The following is a 20,091-nucleotide window of genomic DNA, read 5'->3' on the forward strand; positions in this document are numbered from 1 at the left end:
CAAAAACGCTGCTTTTGATTTACATATACATATTTGTATTCCAGGAGGGATTTCTCTGAAGCCTTTCAAAAAAAGAAACTGCACACTGATAGGAAACAGTTCCTTTCCATTCAGTTTCTGCTTTGTTGATGCTCAAGGAGCAAACAGAGGTTTTATTTTCCTAACATTTTAGGATTGTATAATTAAGAAGGAAAACTAAGTTACAATTGAGAATTAATCCTTTAAGAAATGAATGCTTTTTCCCCCACCAGTGAAAGCAAACTAGTATTGCACAATTGTATGAGTTCCTGTGCGCACAATCATGCAGAGAAAGCTCATTTCTTTACACTGAATTTGATTACACTACAATTTAAACTATGTGTAAAATTATGCTCATGCATGGTCTACTCCATATCCATTTAACCTTGTAGTCAATGGGGTACATTACTATAAATGGTCAGTGGCAGCAGCGTCTTTGCTCAAGGGTGAGCAATCATTACACCAATCACAGGTGTTCTAACCTCAATTCAAGACTACAATTAAAACATCCAAAACCCGACTGTCCAGGAAGTGCAAGTTCGTTTAAAAACAAACAAAAGTTAGCAAACTACCCAGGTAGGTATTTTTTTTTTATGTAGCTCTTCTTACATGTTTGTCCAAAATCTTGGCACTGTGATTATTATACCTCAGTCAATAATCAGTGTACTTATCTCCGAAGGACGTTTGCCAATAACAGCTCAACTGGTTAAGCATTTGTTGCTGAGATCTGTGCGTTATCTACAGGTTCACATCCGCGGAAAGGCCAACTCGGCCTTTCGAGCGAGCACATCACCAATCCGATCAATATGTTCTATGTACACCACTTTGCCAAAAACACTATATAAATACCATTGGACCATGAGCTTAGATATAGAATTTAACATGGAGTCCTTGCCTCTCTGCACTGTTGTATCATAAAATTGGCATACCATTAGGTTGTAATAGACCTTCGAGAAATAATTAAAGGTGCACGATGTCACAATGCAGAAAGCTGCCGCATCTTCATGATTTCCAGACAGTTTTTTTGCACACGTCGGCTGGATGTCACTACATTTTACTCTTGCAAATGAGCAGTCATTTTTAACTCCCTGGAAATCACATTTATTCCCGAAGTTTAATAGTGAGTAAAATACTCCCATCTCAAAATGTTATCTAGAGCACTGCCTATACTCCTAGCCTCCTGAAGAATAACCACAAAGCCATAGCGCAAAAATGGCAACAAGTTGTTAAACATTACAGCACTCCACAGCAACGCTCGCACACAAGAATAACACATTTTTGTAATAACATTCATGAACAAAAATACAATTATTTTATTAAGCTGTCATTTTCCATTGACTACTACAACAGGTTAAGGGAAGTATACCCCCACTCCAAAGAGGAGTCTGAAAACATCCAGTGGAGATGGGGACACAAGTGGGGGGAAGGAGACAGCTGAGCTGGTTGCAGAAGGAATGGAAATGGAGGCTTGGTTCGCCGTTCCGAGCAGGGTGAGTGTAGAACGAGTAGAAACGCAACAGGGGCCCAAAATGCTCCACAAACAAACTGTATCCTTTCACATAATTCACACGAGAACACGTTCTTAAACCATTGGAATGCGCAGAACCAGATGAATACTCGGATGAGCCACTAGGACTGCTCATACTCCAAAACCAAGACTATGTAAAGCATACAATTACACCAATAGTTAAATCAATTTGGCAAACGGTTTGGACAGCTAGCCCTTTGCGATTGAAGAGCTGCAGTGTGACTAAAATGGACCCAGATACGTGTTGGGGAGAGGGGGGGGGGGTGGCAAATTAGGAGCTGAACCCTCTTCGTGCTTTCCAACTGCCTGCCAGAAATAAAACAATTTAGCACAAGACGTAAAGGTGGAAGCTTCCTCAGCTGCTGGCGTCAACAGTATAGTTCATACGGGCTTTCCTTCCAGGGTTATGACGGTCGACCCTCCTAACTTGAACGCCAGGTTGCAGCGATCTTTAACGTCTTCATAGTGGTTCGCCTGAAACTCATGCTTGATTCCTAAAAAATAAAACGCATCAGAAATTCAATACCTAATGCAATCTCAAAACACAAACTAATCTGACCATCAGCTTCTGGCTGTCTAAAGTCAAACTCACGAGCATTAAATTACAGAACAGTGGCATCCCAGCTAGCCTCCCCAATATAGGGAGAGGAAAAAAAGAAACCTACCACTGTAATACACTACATCATGTATGCAGTTTCATTGGCTCAACACAAACCACACATGAACCAGGCAGTTTTTCTAGACGGTCAAACTCAATCGTGCTAAGCCACCTAAAAAGAACACTTCCTGCCATCATAGGATACAGGTTAATGCAGGTCCCACCAGAACACGGTACTAGCCCACAGAGGTGAGGACTACCCACGACATGGGATGTGCTGCCCGTTAGAGCTGGCAAAAGCTCACCTTCATATACAAATAGTAGCCACCCATTCAGGAAATCGCTTTATTATTGTTCGCCCCCACCAGAAGCAAACTCAGCAATATGACTTGCAAACTATACCTGTAAGCTTCTTCTTAATAGCATCCTTGGAGCTAGCATAGATCATTTTACTTTTCAATGGCGCACAGTCTGGAGCCCTGAAAAAGAAAAAAATTTACAGTAAGGCCATTGGTAAACTAATGTCCCAAGTATGAGGCGTACTTCCTAAAACTACGGAAACCAAATTTGGCACACATTAAAAATCCAACATTTAAATATATTTTTAAAGCTCTTTAAGGCGGTGGTGTAACTACAGCATGATGCAAGGGCCACAATTCGAGTAGTATAACTAGTAGCCCTTTTATAAAGGGGCCAGTACACCTCAAGTATGGACTTTGACTCCCTTTCAAAGTCATTGCTTAAAGGTGGCCAGATAAAAGTAGCAATTCGGCAGTCCTCCCATTATGCTGCACTTGTAGATTGCATCTGCCTTGGCTCCATCTGGTCTGTCTGCCCATTGCCACAGTGCCGGGCTCCCGTCCAGGGTTGTCCCAACTCCAGGCCTCGACGGCCAGAATCTTGATGGGTTTTCAGGATATCCCTCAATATTCATTGAGAAAAATAAATGCATTTAGGTATGCAAGTTTCTCATGACTATGGAGTATACTGAAAACATGACATGGATCCAACCCTCTAGTCCTGGTTGACAACTCTGGAGCAGTTGCCATATGCATTGCAGGCAGGGTTTAAATTTCAGCATTTGAGTAATGCTCGGATCGATGTCGCAAACTACATTTCACAACGTTTGGAAGTAGAGACAAAAATAAATCCATCTGTTGGGGTGGAATGCATTTCGCGGGGTAACAGGGCTTAGACAAAATGGGTACTAAATGAGAATGTGCATTAAATGAGATCAGATTAGATGCCCTGCAATATCTTCCCTGCAGAGGGTGTTGGTTTGCCAAGGACTGAAGAGGACAATCTCAATTTAATGGTTTTCCCTCTTGCCATCTGCCAAGAGATTTGGGGACATCTGCAAACCCAACTTAGCCCATGCAACCTTCGTGACCCCTGGAGAAGTTCTTGCCTCAGGGTGGTAGCATCGGGATTTAATTATCAGCGTTTCTGGTTTCTTAAGATCATAATTTTGATGACCAAACCAAAAGAACCTGAAAGGGCCCTCCTGAATACTCTTGGCATGAATTAGGTTCTTCCCTCCTATGCTATAGTTGAAGGTAGGCTGGGTGAGTTTGGCAGGTTGGGACAGGGGTTTAGACAACTCCCTTAGCCGGTTACCCACAGCAATGTTCTAGCCTGAAGCGCTCCAGTTTCTATGGAACCATTATATATCTGCATTGCCTGTGGGTTTGTGTGTGAACAGACTATATGTCATTGTTTGGTGCGTATGTTTGTCTTTTTGTTGACAGTTCACCTTGCTGCGTTTTTTTGGCATGCTGTGTGAGCAATATTGGTAGGGTCCACCAGAAAAGAGGGGGGGAGTGGAAGTGGGGCAGTCTGGTGAATTCACCTCAGGACCAGTGAGGCCCCCTGCTGGCGGGGACAAGTGGAGAGGTCCCTGGTGAATAAGCCTGTGGGACTAGTCTAAGGAAAGATCACTGGGTGTGACAGGAGCTCCATTCTTCACGGAGGGCATCCAGGCCCTCTGTAGTGTCGGGACGGCCCCCACCCGCAGCCAATCTGCCCGCCTAGGCCTAAAGCCCTCTTCCCCACCCGGGGTAGTGTGTGTGGTGGAGGTGGTTGAGCTGAAGGAACTCAGGGTGGGTGCTCCACCCTGCCCACTTCTGCTTCTGAGAAAAGAGCGTTAGCCGTTTCTCGCATTAAGTAACGGCCGCCAGGTAGGAAAGAGAAAGGGAATTAGTGCCCTGTGTGAGCCAGCATACTGCTAAGTGTACCTTGTAAGACTGGACGGAAGGAAATCTTATCCTCCCCTCTCCAATGGACGTCGAGAGGCAGTACACAAGCAGTAGCCCCTCTGAGGGGAGTTTGGGATCACCCTTTTTATGTTCAGATTCACTCCGACCTCTGATATTTCTGCAATTGGGGTCGGAACTGAGTTAACCAGCTGAGTTGTGCACTTTGCCAGCTTTGTGGGGAAGTTGAGAATTCCCGCTGGGAGCTATTCCATGGGGCCTCACTGAGCGTGGTGTCTTTCCAGGTGACCCCCCCCCCCCCCCCCGACTGGGCGATTGGTGTATGGTTGAGCTAAGAGTTGTATGTCCCCGTTGTAGTCTGCAGCTACCTGTAGTGAGTGGGATGCTGGTCGATCAAGGGCAAGGGATTATTTATCAAATGTGAATACGCACGTTCTCGGATGACCAACATATATGTCAGACTACGCATTTACCAATGTGAACCCAGACATCCCAAGGTCATCCAAATGAAATATTGGCTTATTTATCACATGTGAATGTGCATCTTTTCAGGTAATCCTGTAATTGATCATTTACCCAAGATGAATGCTCTTCAAGTGGCCCCACGTTAGATTTGATAAAATTATTTATCAAATGTGAATGTACTGGTTCAGGAACCACGGCAGGATCTACTGAAACATGGCAGCAAATGTGTCCTAGTAAGTATAGTCCTTTCATGTACTAGCAGAGAGCGCCTCTGCTACGAGCACAAGGATGCAATACTGTCCATATGTACTGAGGATTGGTATTATGGGCAGCAGTCAGTCATCTCGGCTGACCCACTCTAGGCCTGCATAGGGTCCGTCCATCATCCCCCGGGGTTATTCATAGTTTGCATATGTGTGCAGTAAGGTGTTGTATTCCTATGCCCAGGTCTCCTATAGGTTGCATCTCAAACACCTTACATATAGATTTGCAGTCTCCAAGGTGAGAGGTCAACTCCTGAGAAATCTAGATCCCTGGTAAAGTAACCTCTGTTCTACTTGCCTCGGATGAAAACTCGAGGCAAATTAACTTCTCCAATGTTCAAAATGTGTTGACCAGTCACATCTTTGCAACACCTCCAGGCAGTCTAGTAGATTCAAAATAGGGCAGCCTGATGCAATCTACCTACTTATCACTGTCGTACGTTCTAGAGGTTCTATGTTCTTCCATCGTCATTATTACGACTGCCTTTTAAACGAGTATAAAATTACAAAAAAGGTAATTGAATTTTTTTGGGGGGTTTCCCCCATAGCCTAGCTCCCAACTATTAAACTATTGCCAACCCTCCCTCCCACCCCCTTATCTGCCCTTTCCCACCCCCCAAAAAATTTGATTACCTTTTTCGTAATTTTGTACCCGTTTAAAAGGCAGTCGTAAAAATGAGTGACAAAACAACGTTATACCGTTCTAGAATGGTCTGGGGACCCAGAACTAAAAAAAATCCCCTCCAACAGGTTAATACTCCGATGTATTCAAAATATCCTTAATGCATAGAACACACCTCAAGCTAGGGTGTATACTACGATTGTTAAGGGTTAAAAATGAGAAATGTATGTGAAATTAGGCACAGTGGGGAATTACACTGGCACTAAATAAATTATAACCAATCCCCAACAATGAAATAAACCAGTCATTTGCAGGAGGAAATGACAGAATATAACCACTCCCCACGACATTGCTGCTAAAACACTGCCCTCAGCATAGGAGACTGAGGAAACCGAGAACCCATGTTTTATGGTATTTGAGGTGCATGGCATTCCTTCCACATCACCTGACCAAGGGTAATACCATCATGTAACACTAGAGGCAAGTGTGGCATGGCACGCCTTATCTGCATACTAAATAGTGGTTACCTACCATGGGCCCTCAATTATCTCAGACATATGGCGAGTTGAACGACCCCTCTAGTTTGAGGCAGGTGAAACTGGGATGAGCCACTTGAGGTTCGGTAGGCCCAGCTGCTAACATGCCTCCCAGAGCATGGAAGGCAGGACGGTGTAGGCACACTGCCAACACCTTTCCGATACCTTCCTCATAGTAACCCAGAAACATCAAGAGGTTTCCAAAGTTCTAGAGAAGAGTATTGCTAGTTCCCCACCGTAAAATGTTACTGCATCTTGCTAGTCAGGTACCATCAACTCACCATAGCATTTGCCAAGCACGAAGTCCATACACCACGAGAAGTTCAATAACTCACTGACGTTTGTAACAACTGCAATCCTGACAGAGGCAGTGCAGCTGCAGACCACCTGCATGAAGCATTCAAAGATGGTGACAGCAACTAGCCAAATAAAGATGCAGCACAAACAGTTGAGAAGCAACGCCTACATTTTCCAGAGACTCATTTACAGGGGTATGAACATTTGCTCGAGAAAGCCAACCCAATGCATCCCTATCCAATCCTAAGGGAGGAAACAGTTGCCAATTCTCCAGAGGTGGTAGAGGGAAGATGAGGGAAGCAACTACATGTTAATGGTACACCAGATAAACTACCCACAAGAGGGTATGATGCGGAATGAAGTAGCAGATCTAGTTAGGGATCACTGAGCCATTAGGTGAAAGGTAGGGTGAAGGACGACTTGCAGAAGGAGATACTTCTGGCAGTAGGGCACCATTATCATAACTGAAATGATACATCTTGGTTGGAAAGGTGGGGAGAGAAATGTCCATGCTGATAAAGCGGTTTGGGACAGACCAACAGCAAGCAACAAGGCTGAAAGCTGAAGAGGAACAAGGAAAAGGTTTTGTGGTACCATGAAGACCGAAGGGTTCAGACTAACCACTGGAAGACCCTTTCCAAGGAGACATTGGTGACTGACTGTTGGTCATTGCTTGAAACTTTGTAACCCAACATAGTTTAGTTCTGGTGGCCTTATTGTAGACTATGATTTTTCCTGAAGGGGCAAGGACTAGGTTAAAAACTAATTTGAACACTCCTCCCTGGAGTGTTGGGAAACCTGGAGAAAGGCCTACTTTGCATGGTCATGTCCGAGACATGGCTTGCTTAATCGCTACAGGTGTTTTGTCCAACCCATTCCCTGACAAATATTAGAGCCATACTTCGAAACTGTTGAGCCACTAGCGTTACTGTGGAGCCACACCAAATGAGGGGGCCCCCTAACCACAACCCCCCCCTCCACTTATCCCCTTGTGTGGAGCATCCAATGAATTCAGGAGCAATATTTTACCAGCATTCCAACACAGTAGTGGCTTTTCCAGGGAATGATGAGGAGTCACAGGCCGCACATGCTTCCCAGCAATTCTCATGGCACTGGCACACTTAGTTTTAGCTCGGCAGAGGAAAAAGACTTGAATGACCGGCAGACTGCAAATACAGTTTTAATCCCCGAAAAACAGAGCAGGCAAAGACCTAGAACAAAAAATAAGCTGGAAAAATGTAAAGGGACTGTCAGGCGTTGCCGGTAAGCAGAGTGCCCAACACCATGGCTCACATGTACACAGGGGCCTGTTGTGTATTGTTTATTATTATCCAAATGAATGATTAGCCAAGAGATTGAACGTCTTATCTATACTTTATTTGATAACCAGACTGGCCAACCAACCCCCCCCAACATTCTAGAGCCCAACATTAGCATTCTATTGTTCCTAATTCGATCTACTAACATGTAACACACAACACCCCCCCCCCCTTACTTATATGGCTGCCCCTTTAGTTCATCAAGCATTACATTTGTTCAATGAGTCTCTGGTTTGCGAATGACTCTTTGAAATCTACTCCTCATATGATTATCTTGAAAATCATCTCTAACGTCCCTGTTTTCTATGTCCCCACCAAAAACACAATTGCCTCCTTCCACAGGCATGCCTTGACCTTCTCCACCACTAACATCAACATTCCCTTCTGTGCACACTTCCCTCAAACCCCGTTCTTTTCCTCCTTCCACAGGTTTATCCTCATTCACATAACCACGTTAAATCAATATCTGTGTCATCAATCAGTTCTGTACATTTCCCAGTCTCCTCCCTCTCATGCCCCTGAGGAAAAATCTTTTTGAAAAAGGATATGTTTCTAGTGATTTCACCACCAGTTCCAACCGCTGTGACCAACGATCCCTTTACAGCAGTGACTTTCAACTTTGTCGGTCTGTACTTGGAGTCTATCTTCTTTCGCTGCCTCTGCTTTACAACCACAATGTCTCCCTCCTGTAGTTTTATTTCAGCAGCTTTCATCTTCATGTCAACCCACTCCTTAGTTTTCAGACGCTTCATTAAATCTCTTTTTCTGATCTCCTCATCTTCCTCAGCTGTGTAATCCTCTAGTCTAGGAAGTCGAAACCGCGGCTTGTACCGGATCATCAACTCCGCAGGAGTGTGCCCCGTCATCTCATGGGGAGGGTTTCTGTAGCTCCTGAGCATTTGAGAGACCACTTGAGGAAATGGTACATTATCCACAACCGCTCTTTGTCTGGCTCTTTAGATTACCCATAAACCTTTCCACCATCCCGTTTGCTTGGGGCCATAATGGGGTAATCTTTTGATGACGGAATCCCATATGAGCGGCAAACTTGCCAAAATCAGGTCCTTGAAATGGTGCTCCGTTAACTACTTGATGACTTGTGGAATTCCCCACTCACTGAACAACTGATCAAGTATGACCACTACATGATGGAATGCCGTGGATTGAACTGGTCTCACTAGCGGAAATCTCGAATATTCATCAATTGCCACTAGTAGATATCCACCTTCTAGTGGACCAAAAAAATCTAATGCCACTCGTATCCAAGGCCCTAGAGGTAATGGTACTATATTCAGAGGTTCTGACTGATTCAAAGGAGATGTCACTTGACAGGCAAAACAATTCCGTATTACATCCTCCACAATCAAATCCATGCAAGGAAACCACACCTGGTTCCTTAAAATTTTCTTGGTGTTCACTATGCCCCTATGTCCTTCGTGAGCAATCACTAAAGTTTTCCTCAGGCTCTTGGGGGCTACTAGTCTACTACCTCTGAGAAGCATACCATCACTGGTTGCGGATAACTCACTGCTTATCTTCTCCAACTTTTTTAAGTCTTTCATATCGCCTTCCTCCAGACCTCTTATTTGAGCAGTACATTGCCATTTTCCAGTTTTTGTGAGTTTCACTGCTGCCTTAATCATTGGATCATCTAGGCATCTGGTTATGAACATCTCTTTTGTTATCGCCACCGGCAACGCATTCAATGATAGGTATGAAATATAATCTTCCGCTTCACTTTGCATCATTACATCCGTCCCATCCACTGGGTGCCTTGATAAATAATCGGCTGGATTTGCATCCTTCCCTAGTCGGTGGACAATCTTATAGTTCTATTCTTGTAGCCTCATGCCCCAACGTTCAATTCTTGGGGGCATTTTTATTCGAGGATTTCCGAATATTGAGATTAAAGCTTGATGATCTGTCACCAACACAAACGATTTTCCTATTATAGTGATTACATTTCTCACAAGCCCAGACAGCGGCAAGGCTCTCCTTTTCTGCCTGCGAGTACGCCCGCTCAATATCATTTAAGGCTCTGCTTGCATAGGCAATGATTCTCATTCTCTTGTTTTCCACTTTCTCATCGGGATCTGTCTGTGCAAGGATTGCTCCCAACCCCACTGGACTAGCATCAGCAATTACTTCAGTGTCCCATTCCGGATTGAAATATGATAGCCGTCTGTCACTCGCCAATTCATCTTTTATCTTCCTGAAGCTCTCTTCACACTTTCCCGTCCAAACCTATTCCACATCCTTCCTTGATAAACTCCTCAAAGGTTCCGTCAGCGTAGCATACTCCGGCATGTATCTTGCACAATATCCAGCCATTCCAAGAAAGGACCTCAGCTCAGTCACATCTCTTGGAGCCTGTATTTTCATTATTATTCCCACTTTTTCTGGATCTGCTTTCATGCCTCCCTCTGAGAATATATGTCCAAAGAATTTTAGGCTTTGCTTGTTTATTTCACATTTCTGTGCATTCAATGTCAAACCGCTATCTTGCAGCAGTGCACACACTTGTCTCAGAGCCTTGTCATGTTGACTTTGATCATTGCCATACACCAGAATGTCGTCGCTATAATTGAACGCATTGGGCACTGGAGCTATTACTTTTCTGATGGCCTCCTGAAAAATGTCAGCTGCTGAGGATATTCCAAAACTGAGTCTTTTGTACCTGAATAACCCTTCATGAGTGCTAAAAGTAGTTATTGGACGCGACTCCTGGTGCCGGTCCCATGGGACATACAAAATATGAAGTAATGGGGATAGGATGTAGGAGTACGCAAAGCATGAAAATGCATCTTTAAGTTAAACTGCGCTGCTTAGGTGACTAGCATTCCATGGGAGTGCGTGGGATTGTCCATTAGATCATAACACAGTTGAGAGACTGCTACATGGCACTCCGACCACCACATAGTGGTGAAAGTAGAGTTCACACAGATGTGATTGGGGAGACCCCCCCCCCCCCCCCTCATAAAATGACAATTTAGTCCAGCTCAAGTATTAAGATAAATGAATGCCTATTCCACGGGGTAAAACTACCTCCAAATTGAAATTTGGGAGCAACGACAGTGCGGCATGGCCATGGTGCACATGAACTCTTCTCCCCCCCCCCCCCCCTTCATTTCCCTATTGATCTTTTTAGCGGGAAAGTGGGTTTATAGAGGAACGGGAACTCTAGACTAGAATTACAGCAATTCCTATGAGCACATTTCTTCTACATCCCCCCACCCCTTTCCTCCAGATGGAGGAACCAAGCATCAACTCCCTAGGGTGGTAGGACCAACTTCATGCAAAGAGGCTCTGCAGTTTTGCTAATCCTGTAATGTTCACAAGAAAGCAGAAGGTGAGGTCCATGTTGCCTCCTTTAATTACAACCCAATCTTAAGGCCTTGCCCCAACCCCATGTTCATAAAGCCCCTTCTGAGTGGGCATGCATGTTAGTATCCAAAGGGCAAAGGATGCTTTTCACAGCATAGAACTAACTCCTCCATAGGTAAGATATCATAGTGAGTTTCCCCCATACTTACGAGATATCGTCCTTTGAGACGGGAGCACTCGGATAGTAGCAAGCATGTGTGGCTTTAGCACTGCCTTCGATCAAGATCAGTAGACTTTAGCACTATGGGGGGATGGGGTTGGGGGGGCAGGGGGGGGGGAGGTGGGTGTATGAGGAAAATAGGAGTATGTTAGTCACTACAGAGAGTAATTTTTACTCCCACGTCCCGTCCCCCTTCATCCATACTTGCAGGAGATTCAATTTGTAAACTGTACAGAAAGCCCACTAAAGCGGTTCCAACAAATTGAAGAGTGTTTACAAATTTGAGGGGGGGAGCCCAAGTGGCAGCCTCGGCTATGGTTTCACATGGAAGTTAATTTAAAAGCTTCTGCAGTAGCTTTTCCCTCATACCATGTGTGCATGAATGCCTGTGGGGGCTCGTAGTCCCTGAACTGTAAGCTTCAGAAAGGCAGGTGGTTATCCAATGAGAAATGGGGGCTTCAAACCAGAGTTTTTTCCTAATTTCCCCAACAAGAAAGGAGGAGGTTCTAGATAGACCACATCAAAGTTGTGAAGCACAGGTGGGTGGGGGGCATGGCTGGTCAGCCATGGTGATAGGAGGACGTCCCCTTTCTCCTGCAGATCCCTTACTATCCGGATGCACACGCTAAAGGAACAGAATAGCACCAAAAGCAGATAAGGAATTGTGGGAATACGTGGAGCACATCAGAACAGGGTTTGTGAAAGTACCAGCAAGTTGGGAGACCCGGAAGAGGCAAGACGAGCGAGAGCCTGAGAGGAAGGACAGAAAATGGCGGCACCTACAGAACAAAGGACTGGTGGCGGATACATTGTGGCATGATCAGGCACTGAGGCGCAGTACTGCCCACGGCCGCGCAATCCCACTGTAAATAAACTGTGGCGAACCAGCTAATAGATAATGTAGCAAAACGTTGTGGCGTGCTGCGCGGCCCCGCCATCAATGCAGAAGAGTAGCAGCCTGCAGATACAGCTGAAGAGCGACAAGGAAGAGGACTATGTGCCCGCAAAGCCGGTGAGAAGATGCAGGAGCAGCTCCAAGCGAGAGCACAACGGGCAACACTAGATGGCCATACTGATAAGATGAGGGGTAGCCTGAAGACAAACACCGGAGGGCGAGACTCCAGCACTGGACTGCGGTGGCAGGAGTGGCCCGGAGGCTGGTGCCCCTGCAGCCCTGTCAGCAGGCATGCCTCCATCAAACAAAGTAGATAGTGCGGGTGTATACGAGTGCGGGTGTATACGAACCTCCCCGGCAGTGCAGCAGGGGAAGGCTGGTGGCCACAAGCTGAGGGGGAACCGAAGCTTTGAATGAGAATAAGCCAGGGGGGGTGGGGGAGAAAGAGGGTTGCCGAGCCAGGGGACACGAAAAGAAGCTGTAGAAGCAGCTGGACGGCACAAGACTCATAGTGCAATACAAAGGGCTTGACATCCACATTATAACAAGGAACACCACTGAAGATTCATGACAGCAACTATGCCATAGCAGCCGCCAGGCACACGTGATGCTGCCACAGAAGCATGCCAACTGCAACAGAAGCGGCTACGAGACCCTGTAGGAGCCCACATAATTGGTATAACAAGGACCTCAAAACATTGAGTATAGGTTCCAGACCAAACAAGATGAAAGTAGGGATACCTGGGGGGAGAAAGAAAAAAAGCTCTGCCACCCAAGGACATAACATTAGCTGAACCTGAAGTTGTCTGGTGCCCAGTCAGTTTCGAAAAAAAAAAAAAAGAAAAGGCATTCGTTCCTTTGTATTTCAAACAAGTCATCTACAACCAAGTTGTCTATGTGGTAGACAACTCGAATACTAGGAATGGGACAGATGGGCGAGTGCAAGCATAGGCCGAAGCGGTCGCAGGTCAAAGGGTTGAAGCAGAAGGACAGACCGTAAGTGCATAGAGACAGAAAGTCAGCACAATACAGTAAGCAGCAAGCGGCGGCGCAACCAGGTGCTGAAATAAGGCCGGACCATAGGACGGACACCTGGGTGACACTAAAGAGGCACATCAAAAACCAATGTCAGAACCAAGTTAAGCTGAACCTCCACACCAGTCCTATGTCCCTGTAAGCATGCAGAGGACGGCGAGTTCCTTCAGACACACCGAGTGTGACAGACAGCCCGTGTCACCAGACAAACCGAAAAACCCACGAGGCAGATCAAGGTAAATCAGAACCTTGGGTGCAACTACAATGGCATCCAAGATGACCAAAAGCAAACCATCCAATAATAGACAAGTTCACTAAAACCCCACTAACAGCGGACAATCCCAGGAATAAGAACCCACCAACAGACCCCATAACGACCAGCAGATCCTATATGCTATTGCGGATCTAAAAAAATACATGGGAGACCAAACTGGAGGCAGCTGTAGCGGAGCTGAAAACACTCGAACTTTAAATTGGGGGGGGGGGGGGGGGGGGGTAAGTACAAGACGTCCACCTGAGACAGGGTCTCAGGAAAATATCGGAGCACAAGGTGAGCTGAGAAGAAAGCAGCCTTGAACCAATGGCCTGCACTACACACCTCGGAGATCCACATACTCAAGCAACAATTGACTAATCTGGAAAACAGGGCAGAGGTGGCGGAAGGGCGGGCCCGAAGGAATATAGGCATTGTGGGGCTCCCAGAGGGAGAAGGACTGAACCCAACGGAGTATGTCGAAACCATGCTATCTGGCGGTGGGGCTCTCACCCAAGGGTTCGCGGTGGAGAGAGCAGAGCCCTGGCGAGAAGAATACCACCAGGCGATTTCCTGGAATGTCAGGGGGGCTCAATAGCTACCTAAAAAGGAACAAAGTCATGATGTATCCAAGAAGGCAGAAGATAGATATAGCCTTATACAGGAGACCCACCTCACAAGGGAAAAATGAAATGATCCAGAAGAAATTGAGGGGAACAGTCATCAGGGCAACATTCGGCCTATGCAGGAGGGATATAAAGGGACTTGCAGCAGGCGGAAGCCAAATTAGAGTTAGCCTTGAGCAAGGGGGTGGGGGGACACTTGAAGGATGATGCCAAAATTATAAGCCAATTGCAAGAGGAATGTGTAGAATATTGAGAGACTATGCAACCTGAACTATAAAAATATGTAGAGGCAACACACAAGCTGCGACAAACTGAGAAGGATGTTGGCATGGTTATACAAAAGGGAGACCCCCCCCCAGAATTATGATCAGCGTAACAAGAAAGGATGGGCAGTTAGTAGATACCCAAGAGGGTAGAGAGTTCCTTGAATATTATCGGGAATTAGAGACGAAGAAGGCAGCGACAGCAGGGAAATAATGGACACACTGGAGGACATAAGCTTGACGCAAATAAGCGGAGGAGCGAGGGGACCTAGATGGAAGAGCTAGAAGAGGTGGTAGTGCACCTACCCACTAGCAAGACCCCAGGGGCTGACGGGCTCCCCAGTGAATTTTATAAAATGTACAGAAGGAACAAGTTACTTACCTGTAACTTGTTCTCCAGCATGGGTCTGGCATGGATTCACATGCTCATGATATTCCCAGTCAGGCTGGGAATCTTCGGTAAAGAAAACATCAGTATCAGTTTTGTTTCTGATCTGTCTTTTAGTAACCAATCACTGGTCTCTGGGTCATACTGCCCCCAGCCAATGACTGCCCTCTCCTTAAGCCCCGCCCCCAGCAGCCATCTTCAGATTTGGTAGCACGTAAAGTGGCAGTATGCCCAAGTGAAGAGCCGCAGAGGGGTAGGAGGGAGGGCTTGCATACAAATCCATGCCAGACCCATGCTGGAGAACAGTTACAGGTAACTAACTTGTTCCTTCTCCAGCATAGGGTCTGGCATGGATTCACATGCTCATGAATATAGGCATACATAGCAGTACACATGCACAACCACGGGAGGTGGCAAAGGCTCAACATTAAGCCTTACATAGACTCAAACATTAAGCAACTCTTACCCAACCCACCTTACCCAACCCACCTTCAGGCGACCAGGTTGCGCAGCACTGCCTGGCCGACTCTAGACTCCTCCCTGGAATCCCGGTCGACGCAGTAGAATCTCGTGAAGGTGTGCGTCGACCTCCATGTAGCAGCCCTGCAGATGTCCAGCAGGGGTACACCAGACAAGAACGCCGTGGTAGCATCGATCACTCTGGTCGAATGGGCTCTCGGACAGCCGGGCAATGGTCGGTTTGCCAACCGGTGACCGTGCATGATGCAGCCGGAGAGCCATTTGGAAATGGAGGCCTTCGAGAGAGCCTTCCCTTGGTTCACAGGTCCAAAATTCAAACAGCTGTGATGTCTTCCGAAAACTTGTTCGGTCCACGTAGAAGGTCAGCGCTCTAGCTACATCCAGCGAGTGCAAAGTCCTCTCGGCTGGCGACGAAAAGAAAACACCAAGGGCTAGCTGAGATGGAAGTCCGACAGCACCTTGGGCATGAAGGAGGGGTGCGTCCTCAGCACCACCCTTGTCTCGTGAAAGGTCAAGTATGGAGGCTTGCAGGATAGGGCCTGAATCTCTCCCATGCGTCGTGCAGAGGTGATGGCCAAAGGCTCGAATGGCAGGCCCATGAGCCTGGTCATCACCACATTGAGCTCCCACGCCGGTGCTGGAGCCTTCACCGGCAGGAACGATCGGAACAGTCCTTTCATAAACTCCTTCACCAGGCGATAGAGACCACAGGGATGACTATCCTGCAGTTCTGGTTTATCGGGGAAATCCCTGCCAGATGTATCTTGATGGAAGCATGAGCTAGTCCAACTATGGCCAGCGACAGTAAGTATGGTAGCACTTGAGGGGCCGTAATCCGTAGAGGGTTTAATCTTCTGTGCACGGCACCAGACAGAACCTCTTCCACTTGTGTCCGTAGCACGAGAATTGAGGACACCCTGGCCTTTGCAAGAATCTCTGCAGTCCGCCGGGATATCGTACCCTCCAAACTCTAGTGCTGCAGGAGCCAGGCCTGCAAGTTCAGCGACTCCGTGTCGTGATGAAGGATGGTGCCTCCTTCTCTGGAGAGAAGATCTGCGTCCCGTCGACAGTTTGACGGATGGGGATGCTGACAAGTCAAGAAGGTCCGGGAACCAGATCTGCCTCGGCCACGCTGGTGCGACGAGGATCATCCTGCACCAGGACCTCTTGAGCTGGTTGACGAGTCGCAACGGCAACGCATACAAAAACAGGCCATCCCAGGGGAACGAGAAAGCATCGCCCATGCTCCTCGGCTGGGGAAACCTGCTGGCAAACTTGGCACTTGGGTTTTTTGCCGTTGTGAACAGGTCGATCTGGAGTTTGCCCCATCGTTGAGTCGATCCACTTGATCCTGACAGTTTCCACTCGTGGCACGAGCACAGCTCCCTGCTGAGCGAGTCGGCGATTGTGTTGTTTGTCCTTGCCAGATGAAAGGGTAGCAGAAACATCCCCTGGGCAATGGCCCAGTGCCACAGATCCTGGACTTCCTTGTACAGGGCTGGGGATCTTGTTCAGCCCGGCTTCTGGATGTAGAACATTGTGGTGGTGAAGATCCTCACCACCTTGCCCTTGAGGGACGGGAGAAACGACCTGAGGGACCAGAACACAGCTCGGAGCTCCAGTATGTTGATGTGGAGCGTCCTCTCCCGGGAGCCAGAGGCCTCTCGCGTGAAGATCTCTGGTGTGCGCTCCCCACCCCTCCAGGGAGGCATCCGTCACCTGGTGTGCTGGGGTCTGAAAGTCTGCCCACCGCGAGATGCGCGCCGGGTGCCCCACCACCAAATTTCTTTGCGGAATACCTTGTTGAGCGAGATCTTGTCCTCGAAGCTTCACGTCGCTTGCAGCCAACGGGCGTCAAACTCGTAGAGGGCGCATCTGAAGCCTGCACAGGCGCACCAGGTAGATGCAGGAGGACATCAACCCGAGGAGGGTCTTGATGGAGCTCACCATGGCCACCTCCGTGGCCAGCAGACGCTGCACCTTGCCCAGGATGGCCTGCGTCCTTTTCCGACAGCAAGGTCAATTGCGCTACTGTATCGAACCTGGCTCCCAGAAACAGTGCGACCTGCAACAGAGCCAGGTGGGATTTGGGGAAATTGGAGAATCCCAGGTCCGTGAGCAGCTGGATGGTCTTGTGTTCGACGGCGAGTTCCCTTGTTCTTGCTTGGATGAGCCAATCGTCCAGGTAGGGGTAGACGTGGATCCCCTGCAGGCGCAGCCGCGCCGCCACTGGCGCTAGGCACTTGGTGAAGACCCTGGGCGCCGACTTCAATACGAATGGGAGGGCCTTGAACTGGTAATGCCGTCCCTGGACCACGAACCCGAGAAACTTTCGGTGTCCTTTTAGTATGGGGATGTGAAAGTACGCATCCTCCAAATCCAACGACGATAGGAAGTAGCCTTCCTCCAGCTGGCCCAGCACGTGCTGGAGGGGGACCATCCAGAACTTGTGCCTTATGTATCTGTTTAGTCCACGCAGGTCCAGGATGGGACCCCATCCTCCCGTCTTTCTGACCAGAAAGTATCTTGAGTATACCGGAGCCTCTTTGGGACGAGCTCTATGGCTCCTTCAATTCGGGGGCACTTTAGTAATTCCAGAGTGTGCCCATGGGCCAGGGCATCCAGCACCCACTGGTCGGTGGATATGGACTCCCACACGCTGACGAACTGCATCAGCCGGCCTCCCACTGGGGTGCTTTGGTGGGGGCCCGAGGCAACGGCGCAGCCTTGCTGCCTTGGCCTCCCTGGCGACGACAGCGTGATCCACCAGACTTGCCTAGTCCCCTGTAAGCTTCTTGCGACGAGGAGCGAGCCGCCTGACGGTACGTTGAGGAGCCGCTGCCAAATCCTTGGAGGCATCTTGCTTGCCTCCGGAGTTCCGAAAGGGCACCCACTGTTGCTGCAGAACTCCCAAGCCCTGTCGGTCTTGATGGCCTGCAGCGACTCACCCACTGTTTTTCCAAACAGATTGTTTTGGTCGAAGGGCATGTCCAAAACCTTGGCTTGCACGTCTTGGCAGGTCGCCTTGAGCTACCCCCACCGTCTAAGGCAAAGACTGTTGCCCAACTGGTGGAAACTGGTGTCAGCAATGTCCGTGGCTACCGTTATGGTCCGACGCCACCTCACCTTCTTGTAGTATCGCCAGGGCCTCTGCCCTCTTGTCGGTAGGCAATCCAACAGGGGGTGGGGGGGCGATCTTGTACCACAATTCCCTGTCGTAGCGGGCCACAATCGCTAGAGCGTTGTCCGCCTTAATAGTCGTTCGCCGATGAGATGACTCGCCGTCCCATGGTGTCCAGTTTCTTTCCATCATCGGTGAGGAAGTTGAAGCTGATGCGCGCCCTCCTCCCTCCCCCTGCTTTCTTCTTGTCCGCTGCCGAGACGACCAAATCCAGGGGCGGCTGTGCCCTCAATCACAAGGGGGCGGCATTGGGGACCCGGTACTTCTCTTACTGGTTCCTCTTGGCAGGCGTCGTGGACGGGTTCTTCAGAAGCGCAAGTCCCTCGTCCCAGATGTCATCTAGTAGCGGGACAGTCTTCCTCTTGGCCTCGCGCCGTTGGTAGAGGAAGCCTTTCTTCTGCTCTTCGGGGCAGAGCTGGAAAAGCTTGGATGCCCTGGCAATCATGGCGTGGAAGGAGCCAAATTGGGCGGGGAGGCCCGAGGAATCTGATGGGAGATTGTCCTGTCGTCACTGCAGTCATCCATCCCCGTCGTGGCCGTATGTTCCCGTGTCATCCCCAGGGACAAAGGCTGAGAGGGCTGAAGAGGCGGGTCGGATGAATCTTCCTCTTGTGGAGGGCTTCCCGACGGGCCCGGCTCTGGATCATCCATCGGGGAGAGGCAATCTCGTCCTTCTCATAAGGATTGGATTGCCATCAAAATGGCTGCCAATTGTCCTGTGGCTCAGGCTGTGATGGTTCCTCAACTGGAACCTCGTCGGCGCCACCCTCGCTCCTCTCGTCGGGATTGTTCCCGTGGGACCGGGCCTCCTCAATGTTCCTGTCGAGGCCCTCCAAGACTTCAACCAGCTCCTCCTCAGAGGCCATGTCTGTAATGGCCCGCACCCCCCCCTCCCCCCTCTTTTTCCACCGGGTCTTCTCGATGGGCTGAAAAGAGGATTCCCTCCACGGGGGTAGGGAAACTCTGGGCCCCGAGGTAGCCTCCACAGGCTGTGCCAGGGCCGTAGCGACCTTGATAGAGGCCTTAGCCGGGTGAATCAAGGCCTTCACCACCTTGTGCGTGCCTGCGGCCTCGCTCCCCTTGAGCGTTGACTTGTGGTTGATGGTGATTATGCCCCCTGCCTGGCAGCCAAGGAGCCCTACTGGTGCCTGCGGACTTGGTGCTTTGCCTTGTGTTGGGCCCCCGTCGCCCTCACAGGACTTAGACCGCTCGGACTGCTCACCTGACGGGCTCTTGCCTTCCAGCCAGTTGGCGAGACGGGTCAGACGATCCCTCATAGTCTGGTCCGACATGTTCATGCAAAACGCAGTGTCCTTCTCCACGTGCATTTTGTCTTCGTGGAGGCAATAGAGGCATCTCGAATGCTTGTCCTTGAACACATTCTGCAACTTGCATCCAGGGCAGTCCCTGAACAGCTTGGATCCGGGTGTTGAGCTTCCCTTTTCCTGGGCCATGACCACGAGGTAGGCCTCAAACTTCTGGAATCCTCCAAGAAGGGCAACGACGAAAACTTCACCGTTGAGGGGCATAGAAAATTCCAAAACGGGTCCCTGTTGATCGGAAGTAG

At 48.7% G+C, this 20,091-nt stretch overlaps 1 protein-coding gene across 1 annotated transcript in view; it reads right to left on the minus strand.

Annotated features, from left to right (window-relative positions):
- Positions 1-1,307: 1,307 nt before the first annotated feature.
- The window catches only part of LOC138567022 (cofilin-1-like), an 84,249-nt gene continuing 65,465 nt past the window's right edge, over positions 1,308-20,091 (minus strand). Inside the window, exons 3-4 of the mRNA XM_069644832.1 lie at positions 2,547-2,623; positions 1,308-2,040 (exon numbers count right to left, since the gene is read on the minus strand). Of these exons, the coding sequence (XP_069500933.1) occupies positions 1,928-2,040; positions 2,547-2,623 (190 nt within the window). The 3' untranslated portion in view covers positions 1,308-1,927. The remainder of the gene's footprint in view (positions 2,041-2,546; positions 2,624-20,091) is intronic.

Source organism: Ambystoma mexicanum, chromosome 2p (assembly GCF_040938575.1).
Source record: "Ambystoma mexicanum isolate Mex_15411 chromosome 2p, UKY_AmexF1_1, whole genome shotgun sequence".
Lineage (NCBI taxonomy): Eukaryota > Metazoa > Chordata > Amphibia > Caudata > Ambystomatidae > Ambystoma > Ambystoma mexicanum.